Source organism: Rhamphochromis longiceps, linkage group LG10 (genome assembly GCF_057381845.1).
Source record: "Rhamphochromis longiceps isolate RC_006_pf linkage group LG10, R_longiceps_female_GT1.1, whole genome shotgun sequence".
Taxonomy (NCBI): domain Eukaryota; kingdom Metazoa; phylum Chordata; class Actinopteri; order Cichliformes; family Cichlidae; genus Rhamphochromis; species Rhamphochromis longiceps.
Window position 1 is genome coordinate 10561450 of NC_140566.1, and position 19498 is coordinate 10580947.

Consider the following 19498-nt stretch of genomic DNA (forward strand, 5'->3'; position numbering starts at 1 on the left):
TTCAGTTCAAGCAGGTCGTGCATTTTTTTCCCATATGTGATTGGTTTGGACTTGGTTGTGATAAATCCCTCCTGCATTTTAACCTTCCACCTTAAATGTCTTTATAGTGAGCATATTAACTGCACCTCTGAGTTAATCACTGTGTGAGCTCTGAAAGGTTCATAAAAGGAGAGTCATGGGAAGTCTAGTTCATCTGTGGAGGGCTGCTTTTGTAAATGACATAAATATAGGAGGTGTGAAATGAAAACATACTTTTCTCAAATCCATATAGCCCTCCACTCAGTGAACTGAAATCCTTTTGAAAGTCCATTATGCAGCTGTATGATTTATTAATCAGTGATCCAATAGAAATTGGTTATACAGGTTTTCATATACTGATTTTCACTTCTAACAGGTAAAGACTGAGGAGCAGCTGACAGCAGAGAAAACCTGGTATAACACTGAGAAAGTATGGCTTGTCCACAAGGATGGATTTTCCTTGGGTTAGTAAAATGTCTGTATTTAAATAAATTATGCATTATAGTGCATTTAGATGGAGTTTATTGTGGGTTTTTTACCCTTTATTTATAACTATATTAAAACAAACGTACTTTTTTTCTGCTTTTCCTGGTATGGTCTGTTTCTGGTTGACCTTTTATTACATAACTGTAAATGTGGGTGTGTGAAGCATTGGAAATGCTTTTGAAATTTTGATGTTATCAGGCTGCTCATTTTACCTCAGGCTGCATGTGATTAAACCAACCATGTTTTCAAAACTTACATTTCAAAACTTACTTACATTTTATTAAATCTCTGACACTATTGAAAGAGATACAGTTGCCACATAGTATTATGCAAAATGAAATGAAACTTTTGCACTCAGGTTGAAATGATGTGTCATAAGTAGTTAACTCCACACTTTGTGGTGGTGCAGCAACTCTCCTGAAGATGGAGACAGGCAGTCTGCCAGAGGGGAAGGTGAAAATCCGCCTGGAGAGTGATGGATCTTTATTGGATGTGGATGAAGACGATGTAGAGAAGGTATTTAATCATCTCATCATTTGTGAACCTCATTAATTACAGATGACACTTGTGAGCTCTTCTGACTTTGAACTCTAGGCAAACCCTCCAGCGTTTGACCGAGTGGAGGACTTGGCCTCTCTGCAGTATCTGAACGAGTCGAGTGTGATGCACTCTCTGCGGCAGCGGTATGGCAGCAACCTGGTGCACACCCACGCTGGGCCCAACATGGTGGTCATTAACCCCATTAGTGCCCCTTCAATGTATTCGGAGAAGGTAGGCTCTAGCCAGTACATGTGACACATCTCTTGTGGGAGAGTATAAATGAGAGTGTAGTGAGGAGAAAATGCATTTCCAATGGTAGTAATCCATGTAAAAACACTATAATTTTGCTTTTCTTTCCAGGTGATGCAAATGTTCAAGGGCTGCAGAAGAGATGACACTGCTCCTCACATTTATGGATTAGCACAGGCTGCCTACAGGAACCTGCTGACTACTCGCCAGGATCAGTCCATTGTATTGCTGGGCAAGAGTGGAAGTGGCAAGACCACTAACTGTCAACACATCATCCAGTATCTGGTTACAGTCGCAGGAAGCACCAACAGAACATTCTCCAGTAGGTTGGAAAGGATGTCCTCTGAATTAAAATAAATAAATAAATAAATAAAATTTAGCTAATATTATGATTGATGTTGTTGAGTCCCCCTCCCCAATAACAGCGTATGATCTTTATTGTAGCGGAAAAATGGCAGGCAGTCTACACTGTTTTGGAGGCTTTTGGGAATGCTTCTACGTGCATGAATGGCAATGCTAGTCGCTTCACCCACATTGTTTCCTTGGACTTTGACCAGGCGGGCCTGGTGACCTCAGCCTCTATCCAGGTACAGATAAGCACATTTATTAATTAACTCACTTGGACTCAACTGTTGAATTTATTCCTAATGAATAACTGATTTTCATTCCAAATCAAATTCAAATTCAAATTTTATTTGTCACGTACACAGTCATACACAGTACGATATGTAGTGAAACGCTTGGACAACTGCTCGTGACCTAAAGAAAACAAAAAAGGAAAAGGCTATGAATAAGATAGGAAATAAATATGAAAAATTAAAAAGGGTAAATTTAACTAGGAAGGAATAAAATATAAATTAAGGTTAAAAATGAAATAACTGTACAACACAAATTAGAATGAAGGGTAAATTTAACTGGGAGAATAAGATAAAATATATAAATTAAAGTTGAAAATAAAATAACTGTACAACAAAATACACAATATAGAACTATATAAGAATGTATGAAGAAATATAAATAAATATATACACAATAACAGCAGCGTGATTTAAGTAATGAAGTGAAAACAATGTCCAGAATGTCCAGACATAAAGTGGTGTATATTTTCACCAAACTCAGTCTTTGTTATTATGCTCACCTGCTCATAATATTGTATTTCTGCCATCCTTTCAATATTGTGTTCTGCCCTGGTCTTTCAGACAATGCTTTTGGAGAAGATGAGAGTGACAAGAAGACCAGATGGAGAGTCCACTTTTAATGTTTTTTACTATCTAATGGCTGGAGTAGATAGCTCTCTGAGGTAGGGATTAATACACTCATGTCAATTACTACCTAAATCCACTACAGTACTGCATTGGTTTTTACATAGATATATTGTAGTTCTCTATAATGCTGCCTTTTCTTCCTATTTTCCCTTTGATCCTAAATGTGTTCACTAATGTCTTGTAAGTTATTTATTTTTTAAATTTCTTCATTAGAACTGAGCTGCACCTTAACCACTTTGCTGAAAGCAGTGCCTTTGGAATCATGCCACAGACTAAGGTAAATGCATCCTGATACTAGAAGTTTGGCTTGTTTTGTCCAACCAGGAATGGAAGGGGAAAAGTTTACTTAAAGATTTACCCACCCAAAAAAGAAGCTCAAGTTATGTTTGTGTGAATCTGCCAGGCAGAGGATAAACAGCGGGCCTCTCAGCAGTTTTTCAAACTGCAAGCAGCCATGAAGGTTCTGGGGATCAGCGGTGATGAGCAGAGGGCCCTCTGGCTCATCCTTGGGGCCATTTACCACCTTGGGGCTGCGGGAACCACCAAGGGTAAGATTGCTTGAATGCACTCCTGCACAACTGCATCACCTATTGGAGATGACGTTTGTTCTGCTGTTATAGAACAGGCTCCAGTGACAAAGCAAAATGCTGTTTTTGATTTGTGCACACAATGAAAAATAATTATGGTGAAATTACCTTTGTTAGCCCAAATAGTTTTTGTAACACTTTGTAATTTGACAGATATCAAGCTGGCATTATCTCACTGTTGGCAACATGTGCTGTGTGATGCAATCACATGTAATCACAATGACTGAATAATACATTTATTTATACGTTAAAAGTACACAGTGCACAGCTGCTCCAATGATCAATAGCTGAACATTTAAATCTAGGCCATTGCAGAAAATGTTATACTTTAGATCTTAACACATTTGCGTAGAGTGGGGGGTGGGTGGTGGTGGTGGTGGGCTGGAATCATTCAAGACTTTGTGGTACAGAATTATTGCTGCCTTTATAGTATGTGGCTGCCAGTGAAGTAATACATTGTATTTTTTATTTAATCTGAACCCCTGTCGGATTTACCTTTATCATTCCTTACTGCATGAACATATTAAATAAACAGAGCACTGTTTGTGGTTGAGTAACTGAAACTAATGACAAACATCTTGAATCTAATTGCTTGGAAACACCGTTGCTGCTCACGGAGAGAAAAACCTTGATCTAATTCTTGACAAACATTTATTTTGTCATAAAGATGCATTACAGGACTAATGGGAACAGCAGTTCTCACGAACACAAGAACTTGCTTCTGTCTAAAGCTGTTCGAATGATGAAACCTAATGTAACAGATTGTTTTCCTTTAGAGTAATAGAACGGCCCTTTTGTCAGGATTTGACTAACTTTTTAAAATTAGATAGCTGACATTTGTAAAAGCTGTAGCTGCCACAAAGATTTTTATTTTAGGTGAGTTAATCATCACATCCTTTTTTTGTCATTATAAAAGGCCACTGGAAGGATAGAAAGGATAGAATTAACCATTTAAGTCCTTTCAAAACACAGATTTAAGTGTTTATTTATATTTAGCATTGACTTTTTGGTTGATGAAATTTGTTTTGTTTTAATTTTAACTGAGGTTAAGTGGGCATATTTACACAGATGACCAAATGAAAAACTGTCCATTTAAGGATTTAATTGCTGTTGTAGTGCAAATAAATTAATTACTGAATAGCAGGATAATATACAACAGAGAAACCACAAAAAAATGTGATAACAGTGGCAATAGTGCTGAATTTTGTGCTTTTTGATACGTTTGCTCACTCTTCAGTGCCTGTCTGTAATTGCCAGTTACTTATGAGAATAGCTTGCCAAATAATTTGCAGTGATCCCCTCCAGCTGGCTCCCAATATTTCTGATGGCAGAATAAAGCAGGGAATAGTTAAAAAAAAAATCAATAAATACTGTCTGTTATTGGGAATAAAAATTCTGAACAACTTTCTGCTTGGCAATACATTTGATTGGTGTCTTCGTTTTCAAAATGAATTCTTATGAAGAAGCAATGTCAGGGGTAGGAATAGGAAGTCATTGAGAGGCCTGTCTATGGGAATATTTATTAATGATAATAGTCTACAGTCTAGACCCTTTTGTACCAAGGGCCTAGTTTGCATTTTGGTTATCAAAAGGAGTAATAAACAGATTATGAAATAAATCCATTGGCAGTGTAACTTTATCCTGGTACACAAGAGGGCAGCAGTGATCTCCAAAACCTAGTTAAGGGACCACCTGAAATGAACTTAGTTTTCTCTGTATATTGTGTAGTGAACACTTACATCGAATAAGTATAGATAGGAGACTTAGCATACTCTTTCTGTGTACTTAAGAAGAAATATTGTACATATGTAATTTTCTTTTATTATCTTTAAAAGCTGTACAGCCATCTGCTGTTTGATTCTGCAATGTTCATTCATGTTGGTAAACCCACTTTGCTCTTTTTGATGTTTTAGTGGAATTTAAGTAATTGTGCTGCCTGGTATCTATCAAAGTAAATATTTAAATGCCTTTGCTTGTCTTCATAACTAGCCTTATCAATAAGAGAAGTATACAAGGCTTCTGCAGTACTGATGAGACAGATAGAGCCCACTACTTTGTCTGAAATCCCACAGTTTCTCTCTTAAGTCTTAGAAGATACCACTTCATGGTGGATTAAAACTGAAGCTGGCACTCATATCTTTATGTTAGCATCACTCAGCCGCTAGATTGAGGGAAAGTTAGTTTTCCCAACAGCAGTCTTTATGTAAATAAATAAATTATGTCCCCTAATGATAAATTTCGCTTTCATTCTCAATAAGATAAAAGGGGCAATTATAATTTCAATTTAATAGACATTTTTTCAGTATTAAACAATTGAAATAAGGTTTTTACTTTATAGATGCTTGTGTGTGTGTGTGTGTGTGTGTGTGTGTGTGTGTGTGTGTGTGTGTGTGTGTGTGTGTGTGTCTCCATCTCCACAGTAGTTAAATGTATTCAGACTACCACCCTTTTGAACATGCTTTTAGTGCATGTTTTTATCAGTTGTGTCAGTGTCAGTTCGACCAGACACATAATCCTACCCTGTCACAGACAGTATTGTCACAAAGTCACCATGTGCCTGCAATAGTTGGCAGAAGGGCTAATGGAGGTTTTCATGCACGTGTCTCAGCTGGCAGGAAACAATTTGCACGTCATGAGTGGGCTCAGAAGGCAGCCTACCTGCTGGGCTGCACCCTGGAGGAGCTCTCCTCTTCCATCTTCAAGCACCAGGCCAAGGGCACCCTGCCCAGAGCCAGCACTATTCGCCAGGCTTCTGACGAAAATGGCACGGCAGATGCAGGTACTCCACGCCACATTTACCACCATATTCTTTACTCTTTATTCCTCACAGTACCCCCCTTTCTCCCTACCTTTTCTTTTTTGTCACTCTCATTCTATTTACACTTGCACACGCATATGTTGCTGCTCATCACTCAAAGGGAAAATGCAAGGGAGAGAAAAAGTAAAGCTTATCTTGGTAATGAATACCACAGCTTTACAATGGCTATTGACAGATAGGTGCGCATACTATGTTGGGACAAGCAATTTTGGATCCACTCTTCATTCATTGTCCCTGAAATCATAATTGCCTCACATTGATTTTTCACACGTGTTGGTTCATCAAGACTGCAGTACATTCTGAAGGGCATGACGACTCAGTTAAAGGTCTTTCACAGTAGGGATGGACAGAAATGACCTTTGTTTCTCCTTCCCTGCATCTCCCCTCATTCATGAGCATATAGTCATTGACGTGTGTGCACACATGAATATATCGCCTATGCAACAATAAACTCACTTATGTGATGGTGTAATGAATTATGAAAGCTTAACAGGTGGCCATTGCCTCTAGGCACAGACATGAGTATTCAGTTTGATTTGACAGTTTCCAAAACACCTGATCCCTAAATGACACTGCTTCAGAAAGACACTTTTGTAGGTATTTTAAATACCTTCTAACTCAGAAAATGTGTTTGAATACCATGGAAATGTAGTTCCTTTTTAAATCAAATGCTTTGACTATAGTTTCAGTAAAGCTTTTACAGTTCAACATGTTGACATTCCTCCTTCCTATTCAACTGGTTCTTGTGTTATTTGCTGATGGAGATATTGTGAATTAGCTATTGAGGATTTGTTCTGACTCTGTGCGTTTTTATATCAGCATTCAAAGCAACAGCAATGGAGTGCTTAGAAGCCATGGCATCCGGGCTTTACTCTGAACTCTTCACTACCGTCATTTCTCTAATAAACCGGTTAGTATTTCTTCTCTGGTGTGTTACTGACAGTACATTACATTTGTAATGAAGATGTCATGATTGTGCTGAACCGGTATGCAACAGAAAAATGTAGATGCCTCATGTCACTTTTAGTAACCATCATTTGTGTTTAAACAAGAATGTTTGAATGGTTTCAGAGTATTAGAGCCAGTTTTATTTCAGTTAGGGATATAGTGGCATGAGATGAGGTTATATCAAGAGGTTGTCAAATATGGCACTGCTAATGTTATGTGTGTGTATGTATTTACCATGTTTGCTTAAGGGCTCTGAAATCCAGCCAGCACTCCCTGTGTTCTCTGATCATTGTGGACACACCAGGCTTTCAAAACCCAAGGCTGGCTAAGCGTGAATGTGGTGCAACCTTTGAAGACCTGTGCCACAACTACACTCAAGAGCGTCTGCAGACCCTCTTCTACCAGCGTACTTTTGTTCAGGAGCTGGAGCGATACAAAGAGGTAATGCCATGTAAAGTATTATGCACCGTGCATACAAACAGCCTCATTCTCATTGTTTCTGCCTTCCTCCTACCCTTTCTCTCCCCTTGTCTGGTCCTTTCTCTCAGATATATCAACTCCAATAGAGTATGTGTACACACATCAGATACACTATCTTTTCTACCTGTCACAAGCTGTGACAAGTCAAAGTAGTTCATGTGTTAGACCTTCTCATTAGTGATGCCAGTCTTCACCGCTTCTGCCAAGATCAAAGTAAAGTCACTCACAGCTGCCTGTGGGAGAAACGCCCAGCTGCACAGCAGTGCTGTTGTTCCCTAAAGATCTATTCTACTTCTGTCCTCTTTAACGTTCTGTCTAGCAGGACTGGACCATCATAACTATGGGTGTAGTCATCCCATAGGATTTAGTGTTTTTGAGGACAAATAGAAAGTTTTCTTTCATTACTTACAGTTATGTCTCAATTCATTGCAACAATGTTTTTATTAAAAACTCACCTGATATCACACTGGAGTTACCCAGACATCCTGATTATATTGCTTCAGATACATTGCTTCTGAAAAAGGATCCTGGGATTTCCCACCCACATCCTTTGCATGGCAGAAATGGAGTTGGAATGAGATGAAATATTGCATAAATGCGTGTAGTGTAATTCTCTCTTGTCAGTACATCTTGAAAACATAAGAACCTGTGAAAGTGTCATTGTAAACTGGGTCAAACTCATTTAAAACGGCACACAGTCTTAACAATCACAGTGACAGGCAGGCGGGTTAAATTGTGATACACACAACCGGCACACACAGTATGCCTTTATATTTTTGAATAAATTGCTGTTGGGCGCTCTAGCTTTCTGGCTAGTATTTTTTTTTTTTCTGTTTTTTGCGTTCCTCTGTACATGGACTCTCCGCAGCAGAGAACAAAAATCAGTGGGGAGATTTCACATACACAGTCAGCTTGAACACTGGCATCTGTCGTGGCCACATTATTAGCATGCCAGCATTTTCTCCCCTTTCTGGAGCATGATCCACTCTGTTACCATGCACTGTTACTTTATCTCTTAATCTTTATAGCTATAGCTTTATCTCAGATAATTTTTATCATGTGCCACATTAATCTAGAAATGACTAATGGAGCTGCAACCAAAATGGTCAAATCTTTATGGCTTAATAACAATGTATTTGTTCTTTTTTTTTTTTAAACCAAGTTAAAATAGTTGTAGTTAACCTATAAAATGCTATTACATTTTGGAGCTGTGGTAAAATATAAAGACTTGAGACTGTGACAGCTGTTATATGCTAAAAAGCAAGGTACACTCTAGACAGGTTGCTAGTCATTGACATGGCTAACACATAGAAACGGATAATTAGACATTCTCAGAACCAGGCCTATGGGCAATTTACAATCACCAGTGCACCTAAGATGCATGTCTTTGGACTGTGGGAGGACACCAGAGTATTCAGAGAGAACCCACACAGGAAACCCCCAGCTGGATGGTAGGTCTTGAACCTACTCGCTGTGAGGCAGCAGTTCTAACCACTGTACCATTGCCTCTCTAAAAATCTTCTGCTCTCTGTCGCTTTCTCATTTATCCTGTTAATAGTTCAAAACTAAAAAATATATATTTTGCTAACTTATTGGTCTATGACAGTGGGTTTCAAATGGCCTAGCATTCAAAATCCTATTTTTTGACATCATAGGTCATTAGTTTGTCAATCTCTTTGCTGTCCTCCAGGAAAACATAGAACTTTCCTTAGACGACACAGAAACCAGCACGTCTCTGTCTGTGGCAGTGGTAGACCAAGCTTCGAGTCAAGCACTGGTACGCTTGTTTTATTGTCTTTCTTCATTTTATTGTCACACATCTAACTTGCATAATTTCTCATTTCCCTTGGTTTTAGTACCATAAAATGTTTGATTTTCAGATGTTAATGTTAATCCCTGGGTACAATATATTGTTTTTTTAATTAAGAAAAAAATTGAATAATGTCTCTAAGCATCAGAAGACTTCTCTCTATGTTAGACTTGTTTGGCAGAGACTAGAAAGAGAGGGTGGGAGCAAGAAAAGAAAGGTTAGAGAATTGACTTCAAGAAAGAAAATCAATGTTTGGCCTTTCCAGCCTATGATCTGCACCATGGAAACAGAAATGGCCGAGTTTAGAGAGTCCATAGATCACTTTGCTGTAATTCCAATGTGTTTGGTTTGAGTGCTTTACTTTTTAAAGGGTCCCCACTCTAATGGGAATGTCATCAAAAGCAGTGAACTGTAGTACATCACACTAAAAACCGAAGGGTAAAAATAACACAGATTCTTCAAAGTCATTTCTAAAGTCAGCTATAAAGATCTATGCTGTTTAGAGTGCAAAGACATTTTGATCAAAGATTTTTTTTTTTTTTTTCCCTCACAGATATTTTTTTTTCCTGTTGTAGCTCAGACATCTGTTATCACAAACAGCCTTAATGCTTGATTCATTGCAAGCCTCATAGTTGTCACATGTCTTCTCCAAACTGATAACCTGTTTTGTATTTGTAGTCAGCGTAGTGTGCACTGCTGATAAGGATGTCTCCAGTGCAACTTCTGATGGCTGCTAAAGCATTTTTTGGTTTTGTGGATTTGCTTCTTAAGCCACAGTTCCCAGGGTGGATTTAGACAGTAGCTACCTTTCTCATGAGCTTGAACAACAAGATGGTTATGCTCAATGTCTCTGACTTAAAAGTGAACGCTTCAGTGTGTTATGTATTATGGTGACATATATTTGGCATACCCTTATTCAACAATGACATGCTAATTGTGTAACTAATTGCATTATTTAAAATTTTCTCCCTTTATACTTTCCACATTTTCCCTATTTTAATTGTGTGGAATAAGTTAAAACTGTTATGACGGTATTATTGCAGTAAACTGCTAAAAGTATGCTCACATCACAAATGCTATTGAAACTTAAATTTCCGCTGCTAACAATATCTCCATGTCTGTGATACACTGCTCAGACTGGGAAAACAGAGGGCAAAGTATTTTCGCTGACATTTAGAATGGTTTATATGTAAGCAAACGCTCACTACAGAGGCCAGCACCAGGCATTTGAAGGATATTTTTTATAATTAATACTTATTGCTTTGTCATTATTGTTTGTAGGAGGTGGATAATAATATCTTAAATATATTGTGACTCATCAATATATTCCATTAAACACTAACATGAACTAGATGTTTATTACTCATGTTTGACATTCCTTTTGTAAAATCTTTTGCATAGAGGGTCATAAAGGTAAAACAGAATAGTGTGTGTGTGTGTGTGTGTGTGTGTGTGTGTGTGTGTGTGTGTGTGTGTGTGTGTGTGTGTGTGTGTGTGTGTGTGTGTGGGGACAGGTACGGACAGTGCGAACAGATGAGGCCCGGGGTCTGTTGTGGTTGATGGAGGAGGAGGCACTGCAGCCTGGGGGTTCAGAGGAAACACTGTTGGGACGCCTGTTTAGCTACTATGGACCTGCTGAGGGCGAGAGTAAAGGCAAGGGGAAGATGCACACACAGACACACATGCATAAGGTCGCACTAATACAAATAGTGATCTTCTCAGAAATGAACAGAAAATCCTTGTATTTTCATTTTCAAAAAGAATAAAAAAAAATAAAAACAAAGATGTTCATTAACATTATATATTGTATGGGTATATATAAACTCCCCTTTTGTTTTATAGTACGCTGTATTGTCTCAGTTTAAATGAGCTCATTAAAGCTATACTATAATATGGAATTTCCAAATCACAATATCTCGTTTAATTTGACCAGTTGCTGTTGTTCTGCAGAGCAGTCACAGATATCCGATTCATATGTTTCTTAGCAATTCTCTAACAATAAGAACTGAAGCTTTTAAAAAGTTCCCTAATAGAGCTAGAAAATGGTACGCAAATTGTCATTTTAGTACTCCAAAACAACAGCTGGTGGATTCTCATTAAAGCTACTTTTGGCTGCTCCCTTATTCACAAGGGGTCGCCACAGTGGGTAGCTCCACAGCTTCGATTTGGCAGATTTATTTATTTCTTTTTTTTACGCCCGTTGCCCTTCCTGACGCAGCCCCAAAGGGATTTGTCTCCTCCTAGCATCAAATAAGGGAGCTTTCATTTGCTAGGCGAATGTGTAAACCACTACACTATGGAGCCACTCAGCTTCAGAATTCTCATTAAAACTCTTCATATAGGTCAGATTTGAGCTCCTCTGTTTCGTCTATCAGCTCTCTGATGACCTAGTGGCAGACAGTTATATCGTCTATGAAAGTGGAGTATGGTTGGATCTAAATGTCTCACACTAAAACTACACGGATAAAGTGGCCCATTAAACAATAAGGTTTACTAGGAACAGACTGTTCATCATGATGTTTTTATCAGTAAAATCTATGCAGGTTTGTGACAGGCGGCACACACCAGACTAATTAGGATGTGATGAATTTACTTGCTTTGTTAAACTCATGCAGACAGTAAACCCCTTTCTGAAGTCTTGAATATGATTTTTCTCATTATCTCGCTGTATATGTATCTAATAGATTTTACACTGGATCCCCCATTTACTTTAGGTCACACTTTCCTGTTGAAAAGTGAAAAAGATCATAATTTCCTGCTGGGCCACAGCCATGGGACAGACTGGGTGGAGTATGATGCACGAGGGTGGCTCAGCTATGCCAAGCAGAATCCCGCCTCTACCAATGCTGCGTCCCTCCTACAGGACTCGCAGAAGTAAGTATCCACCATGCAGGAGTTGTTGTTCCTTGGTGTTGCAGACTTGAATTATAAAACATCACACTCTGAATTACGGCATCTCTTACAGAAAGATCATCGGCTCATTGCTCATGAACCGCACAGGTGGAACCACAGTTTTGTCCGGGTCTGTTGCTGGCCTTGAAGGTGTTTCCCAGCTGTCTTTGCGCCGGGCTACTAGCATGAGGAAATCCTTCGTCACAGGAGTAGCTGCCATCAAGAAGAAGTCTTTGTGCATTCAGATAAAACTTCAAGTGGTGAGAGCATAGGGTGTGATGGCTACTTGGGGATGTGGGGCACCACAAGGCACAACAAAACATGCTGTTGTAAATATGAGAAGTTTTAAATTTGTTTTTGACTCTACCTGAAGTCTTATAAATGAAGTAGAGCCGGTTGTTTAGCGACAACAGAGAAAACGACATTAAGCCATTAAGAAGTTTTGTTTTAGTGGCTGCATAGTGTAGCGGTTTACACATTTGCCAAACAAGAATCCTGTTTCAGTCCCTTGAAGAGACATTACTTTGGTGTTGCATTAGAAAGAGCATCTAGTGTTTTATGTTTTATTTATTATTTAAAAAAAATGAACATGTGGAGCTACCTGGTGTGGTGAACCCTTGTGAATATGGGAGCAGCTCAAAACAGCTGCTATTACTACTACTACTACTAATGCTGTTATCAGTACCACTACTTTTAAGAAGAACATATTTCTCAACAAGAGAGTCAAAAACTAAAAACCTTAACTTGTGCTTTATTAGAAGACGCTGCATTAACTCTTGACCTGTTCCCACCAGGCTGCTTATAATCCTGCTCTGTCCTTTTCAGGATGCGCTTCTTGACATGTTGCGGAGGTCCAGGATTCAGTTTGTTCACTGCATATTGCCCAAGGCGGATGCCCTCAAGGCGCTGAGTGGATCTCTGTTCAAAGGAGTGGAATGTGAGACTCAAGGGGAGAGTGGAGATCCTAGCTTAATGCAGCTAGATGTAGCCTTGCTCCGTGCTCAGATACGTGGATCTAAGCTGCTTGATGCTTTAAGAATCTACAGACAAGGTGAGGTAAAGCAAACATACCCCCTTGTCCATGTGTATTAAAAAAAAAAAAGCCTGTCAGATTAAATCTTATTCAATACCGGTTTTCACAGGTTACCCTGATCACATGGTGTTCTCGGAGTTCCGACGGCGCTTTGATGTGCTGGCACCGCATCTCACCAAGAAGCACGGAAGAAATTATATAGTGAAGGACGAGAAGAGAGTAAGTCAGTCACTGAGAGAGGGAATAAAATGTACAGCTGTGCCGCTAGCCAAGCACAGTGAAGATTGATGATGTGAGGAGGCAGCTTCATGACCTGATCTCAACAGCCTGATGTCAGCAGCCTACTGACAGAGACATAAAGCTTCATCAGGGCTAATAGTAAAGACCTAATCAGCTTAACTTCATCACTATAATGCCTGTGAAAGAAGCTGATCAATATCAGGGCTTAGAAAGTGCTTTACTGCAAACAAAAATAAAAATGCCTATTTTTCTAAATGCCATGGTTATTACACTGTGACAGTACTGCTTTTGTTGGTTTTAATTTAAATTTATAAAAAATGTGGATGGCTTGAGCTTCATTATAAAGACCTATGAAAGAAACATGAGTTGAAGAGTAGTAGAGAAAAATACAGAAGTTTCTTTCTGCAGAGAAATAAGAAAGCAAGGTAGAGAATGTGGGTAGGGGTGAATATAACTCCTTTCCCCTGTGTCAGTGTGTTGGAGCTGAGTTTCTGTGGAAACACTGGCAAACAAAAGCCCCTCAGTATTCGTGGCAAACCTCTCTTGGTGTAATCTAGATGTGGTCTTTCAAAGTGGAGTCTCAAGTAGAGAGAAGAGGCTCAGACAACAATAGACGGACAGTATACACAGGCTGAACAGGGAGAGGGGGGGCTCCAGTGTTTGGGTTGGTGTAACTCTACATGGGATGTGTGTGTTTAGAGCTGCAACTAGGTCAAGAAAAACAGGGGATCATGATGAATAGACTAGGTGCAGGTGGATCTTAGGGGGCAAGTTGTAATTGGTTTGTTGTATTTTTTCTTTTGCATCCCGACTTGGTTTTAAAACAAAATCCAGAGTGAGAGAAGAGGAGAAAAAGTGCACTGTAGTTATTAAACATGACAGATAAGGGGGAACTGTAGACCGCTCTATTGTTGTGGTGTCAGTAGCACCACTGGATCCACCTTTTGAAAGGCTGAATGTGTGTTTGTGTACATGTATGCATTTACTCAGGCTGTAGAGGAGCTTCTGGAGTCCTTGGATTTGGAGAAGAGCAGTTACCACATGGGTCTGAGCAGGGTGAGTAATGCCCACACATCACAAACAAATGAACAGCTTTAAAAATGTATTGAATAAACATTTGCTATGAATTGCTCTGCGTCTGTTTTGAAATTCTCACCACAGAGCAGTAGTACACAACTCTTTTTTTTTTTTTATGACACTTGCTGTCTGGGGATGTGTGTCTTTCAGTACACCTGTTCCTCTTTGAGGCTTGTTTGCCATCCTTTATTGGAGACCTGCCAAGCCTTGTCCCTTCTTCAAGTTATTTAGCCAGTGGTTACCCAAGAGTCATGTCTCTACCTTGCCCATATATATTACCATATTTACTATGTTTTTTTCAGGTTATTGGAGCAAATTTCTCCTCTTAATGCATTCTGTTTTTCACCACAACCTTAGTATGATTTGCACAGTAAACATTGCTTCAAAATGCACACTAAATCCTATCAGCTGGAAAGCGGCCATCAGTCAAAATGAAATCAAACAGTAAAGTACAAAAGAGGGGGACTTATGCTCCAAGATACTGTACGGTGTGCATGGCCCTTTTATAAAACACATGACAAAAGAATGGTTTGGAGGCGGCTTCACATGGTGCCACACTTTGGAGTGTGAAATAGGCTCAGAAGTAGACATGCACAGTTGGCCATTCACAAAGCATTCCAGTGGTGTCTTGGCAACCTGTCTCACTTGCATGCCAATTACATGGGTGATCGTGGCTCAAGAGTTGGGAGTTCGCCTTGTAATCGGAAGGTTGCCGGTTCGAGCCCCGGCTTGGACAGTCTCGGTCGTTGTGTCCTTGGGCAAGACACTTCACCCGTTGCCTACTGGTGGTGGTCAGAGGGCCCGGTGGCGCCAGTGTCCGGCAGCCTCGCCTCTGTCAGTGCGCCCCAGGGTGGCTGTGGCTACAATGTAGCTTACCATCACCAGTGTGTGAATGTATGTGTGAATGGGTGGATGACTGGATATGTAAAGCGCTTTGGGGTCCTTAGGGACTAGTAAAAAGCGCTATATAAATACAGGCCATTTACCATTTACACCAAACCAACTAAAAGCAGTGAATGAGAAGCTCTTGACTGGACAAAATCTGCCATTAGAGATAGCCACATGCCTGAAAGGAACATAGCTGCATAAAGCTACTACATGATGCCTGCATGCAATTTTGAAAATAAAAATAAAAGAATAACAGATTATTTTTTGCCTTGAGAGTTTTAATTAATATTCATTGATACCATTGAATGTATCTTTCTTTGCTACTGCTTTATAGATTTGCTTGCTAAAACAGTTTGATGATTCCCAGCTCTTGCTTTGTTAACATATTATATATGGATTTTGGAATTTAAGGAGCATGGACACTTTGTAGAGCGACCTTAGTTTGAGAAAGTGTGTGTTTGTGTGTGTGTGTGTGTGTGTGTGTGTGTGTGCGCGCGGTCATCCTGTCCATTTTAATAGCTTCCTGCCATCATATCTGGAATGTATCATGGTACCAAATCCTTCATGGGTATAAACAGGCTATGACATAATGTGCTTTTCTTTGTCTGTTTACCTCTTTTTTTTTTTACCTTTGCCCTAGATTAGAAATGGACAAGGCTGATTGTTCGAGATAACTTAATCACCCGGGTTCTCACTTAGATAAGACTCACTTGACTGTGGATTAAACTGTTTCTTATTGATTAGTTGCTTCAGTGCATTAATTTACCTTTTAACTCCCCTCTGTTTTAACTGTGCTGCTGGGCTTGACATTAAAGCAGGGCCTCTAAATCTCATAATATCAAAAATAACCATAAAATTGTCTGAACTGTTTTACGCTTTGCTAATAAGCATCTGTGTATGATTGTTTCTTGTTATAGCTGTTCTTCAGAGCTGGAACCTTGGCTAAGCTGGAGGAACAGAGGGATGAGCAGACCAAGTGCAATCTAACCCTCTTCCAAGCTGCCTGTAGAGGTTACCTGGCACGGCAAGCCTTCAAGAAGAGAAAGGTATGCGGGATTCTATACTGAAATGAAACGAGCAGTCCAAATGTTGTCGTAATCTTAACTGAAGCCTAAATACAACTGTGACAGGTTTTTGTCAACAAAGTTTGAAGGGGAGAAACTTGAATGAATTCACTTTAATTGGAAAAAACAATGTAATTGCAACACACTGTCTATTGTTTTATTTTTAGTTTTTGCACAGCTGAGCAAAATGAAGTAGGTCAAGTAGGTGAAGGATATGCACTTCAGAATTGAGAGCCAATTTTAGATCTAGTTTGTTCTGTTCTTGGGGTAGATATAACCAGCCCTGCTGTAAATCTTCAGCTAATTGCAAATAGGTTCTCTGAATCTATTGGCTGTACCCCATCCCTCGTTGTAATCCATCCAATCAGCTTTCCCAAGGCGATATTTGATTGTGACATTTCCATTTCTGTGACATTTTATCAGTCCACTCCCCTGAATTGTAGCCTTATCAAACATGCTGCTGACTCTCATACCCATCCATTCCATCCATCTTCCATTTTTCTACCAGGACCTGTGTGAGTCTATCTCTCTGGACCTCATGTGTCCTCTTGTGATGTATAGAGCCCTGCAGTACTTTTCTCCCTCTATGATTACGTTGTACTATTTAAGTGAATGTGCCACTTCAGCTGGGCTGTGATGAACCAGCAGAAATGGAATTACATTACTTATCTCTCCATCCACTATGACATACTGTTAGGAAGCACGCATGTTGTTTAGTTGTAATATGATGCCAGTCAAACATTGTCAATTGTTACATTGTCAATGTTGTAATGAGGTAAATCAAATTGACCTTTAAAATATCTGGACTTTCAGATATCATATTTTGGTACCTTTCTTTTTAAATCAAATACTTAAATGTATGTTGGTCTAAAATTGGAACCCCAATACATTTTCTCTATCAAGTTCAGAAGTGATTATTTACACAGCAAAGCAGGGTAAGTGCCTGTTGCTTTACAATGGCTAGAAATGGAAGAAAATCAACACCAAGGATCCTTTCAAAATTGCTAGGCAACTGTGCAATTACAAAATCCATTAGCAAAGAAAATTTTTTTCCTCTGCCCTCTTTAGCCCCCTCCCTCCTGCACATGTATCTATAATAGAAAGATGAGACTTTATTTCATCTCAATTATATTTATCTCAAACTCAACTTAGGTTGGCAAGGTAACATGAAATATGCAGTTATGACGCACCCCTCATCGAGTCAGGGTTGCAGAGGTTTATTTAAGCTGTGGACATTTTAATGCACATTACTTTCATATCCACAAACCAATTCATTTTGATTCAGTTCAAAAGAACTTGAGTTATTCCCAATGAAAGCAGACCACACAGCTAGCAGCATCCTAGGTAGAGATTAAGGACTAAAAAAACCAGAGAGTAACTGCTAGCCTGAGTCTAAGGGTAACAAAACTCTTTGGAGCCTTTTGTAAGGGCCCTCTACCGCCAAGGTGGTCATATAGCTTCTCTAAAACCATACAAGGCTAAATATTTCCTTCTGTTTCTAGTCCTTGAGTTAAGCTAAGCTAACTGGCTTATTACTCTATTCTAAACTTGCATTAAAAAATTCCACACTTGAAATGATAAATGAATGGACGTCATGTAGTTATTGAATTTCTTTTTTTTTTTTCAAACACTTCAAAACTAGTCATAAAATACCAAAGCTTTTAATAATATTAGGTCAGTTTCTGTACTCAGCAGTGAGAGATATAAAACTGTGCTTGGTAGAGAAATTACAAGCAAGATGCTGTTCTGAAAGTGGCTTTGCAGCCCCTTGCTACCCCTTTTCTGCCTTTTTCTAACCAACAATTTATTCCCATACAGCTGTTGCATGCATGGTAAATACAGTCTCTCCTTGCAATAATTATCTGAAGGGCATCTTTTCCCCTGATTATCATTCTGTTTATATTATTCCTGATTCAATTAGTCAACACCAGACTTGGGGAGGATGCAGGGATGTGTCGAATATTGAGTAATTTCCATCTCTCTTTCTCTTACTGTGAAGATTTGCAGAGTGTGTTGTTGTCGAGTCTTAGAATAATCACTGTATAATAACATCGACTGGCACCCTTGCTGTTTCCCTGATATCCCTCTGCGAAAACAGATCTGGTCTTCATTGCCTCTTACACTGTTTGAAGTATCCAGTCTTAGCATGTACAGTAGATGGTAATTTGCCTCTGGAATAGTGCAAGTGAGTTCTGGTGAAGCTCTCAGACAGCTACTGGTTGATGTATATGGATGTGACAGGAAGTCACAAGTTGCCTTGATTGATATTCTCTGGCATGTTAACCTTGTGAAGCTGTGCCAAGCCCATGTGACATTAAATGACAAAACCACAATTTTTCCTCTTTTTTTTTTTTTTTTTTCTTTCCCCTTTCAACTGTCTCCTCAAGGGGACAACCTGACATTTTAAAAGTCTGTTATTTTGCCTCAGCAGGCACTTGCCATATTGGGAGCTTTGTCCTTCAGGTACCCTACAAATGTAGTTTTTAGAATTATTTGCATGGAATCAGCACACAGCTGAGCTCAGGCGGGGGATTCTACAGAATATCTTTTTCATTTGAAACATGCATTCCCATGGTTCTGAATCAAAGCGCAGATGATACCTTTATAGTTGCAGTTGTAAAGGTATCAGTATGCAGTGCATTGCTATAAGATATGTCTTTGGTTTAGCTTAGGGTTAAAAATGAATAATGTACAAAGTGTAGAAAGAGCCAGAATGATAAAGCTTATAGCTTATGTTTGTTTATAATGAAGAAATCCTCAGAAACCGATGTTGCTTCATTCCATCCATCCATCCATCTTCATCCGCTTTATCCGGGGCCGGGTCGCGGGGGCAGCAGCCTAAGCAAAGAGGCCCAGACCTCCCTCTCCCCAGCCACCTCCTCCAGCTTATCTGGGGGAATACCAAGGCGTTCCCAGGCCAGCCAAGAGATATAATCTCTCCAGCGTGTCCTGGGTCTGCCCCGGGGCCTCCTCCCGGTGGGACATGCCTGGAACACCTCACCCAGGAGGCACCCAGGGGGCATCCTTGTCAGATGCCCGAACCACCTCAGCTGGCTCCTTTCGATGTGGAGCAGCAGCTACTCTACTCTGAGCCCCTCCCGGA

General features: G+C 39.6%; 1 protein-coding gene across 6 annotated transcripts in view; it reads left to right on the top strand.

Moving 5' to 3' along the window:
- LOC146660328 (unconventional myosin-XVIIIa-like) overlaps positions 1 to 19498 on the top strand; it is a 62613-nt gene that overhangs the window by 17473 nt on the left and 25642 nt on the right. For all 6 annotated transcript variants that reach the window (XM_085420132.1, XM_085420136.1, XM_085420133.1 and 3 more), the window contains 19 exons: positions 395 to 482; positions 914 to 1020; positions 1099 to 1275; positions 1405 to 1615; positions 1738 to 1880; positions 2493 to 2593; positions 2772 to 2835; positions 2962 to 3106; positions 5754 to 5924; positions 6783 to 6873; positions 7160 to 7352; positions 9082 to 9168; positions 10716 to 10854; positions 11916 to 12075; positions 12167 to 12353; positions 12919 to 13144; positions 13236 to 13345; positions 14357 to 14422; positions 16249 to 16377. In XM_085420132.1, the coding sequence (XP_085276258.1) occupies positions 395 to 482; positions 914 to 1020; positions 1099 to 1275; positions 1405 to 1615; positions 1738 to 1880; positions 2493 to 2593; positions 2772 to 2835; positions 2962 to 3106; positions 5754 to 5924; positions 6783 to 6873; positions 7160 to 7352; positions 9082 to 9168; positions 10716 to 10854; positions 11916 to 12075; positions 12167 to 12353; positions 12919 to 13144; positions 13236 to 13345; positions 14357 to 14422; positions 16249 to 16377 (2595 nt within the window). The remainder of the gene's footprint in view (positions 1 to 394; positions 483 to 913; positions 1021 to 1098; positions 1276 to 1404; positions 1616 to 1737; positions 1881 to 2492; positions 2594 to 2771; positions 2836 to 2961; positions 3107 to 5753; positions 5925 to 6782; positions 6874 to 7159; positions 7353 to 9081; positions 9169 to 10715; positions 10855 to 11915; positions 12076 to 12166; positions 12354 to 12918; positions 13145 to 13235; positions 13346 to 14356; positions 14423 to 16248; positions 16378 to 19498) is intronic.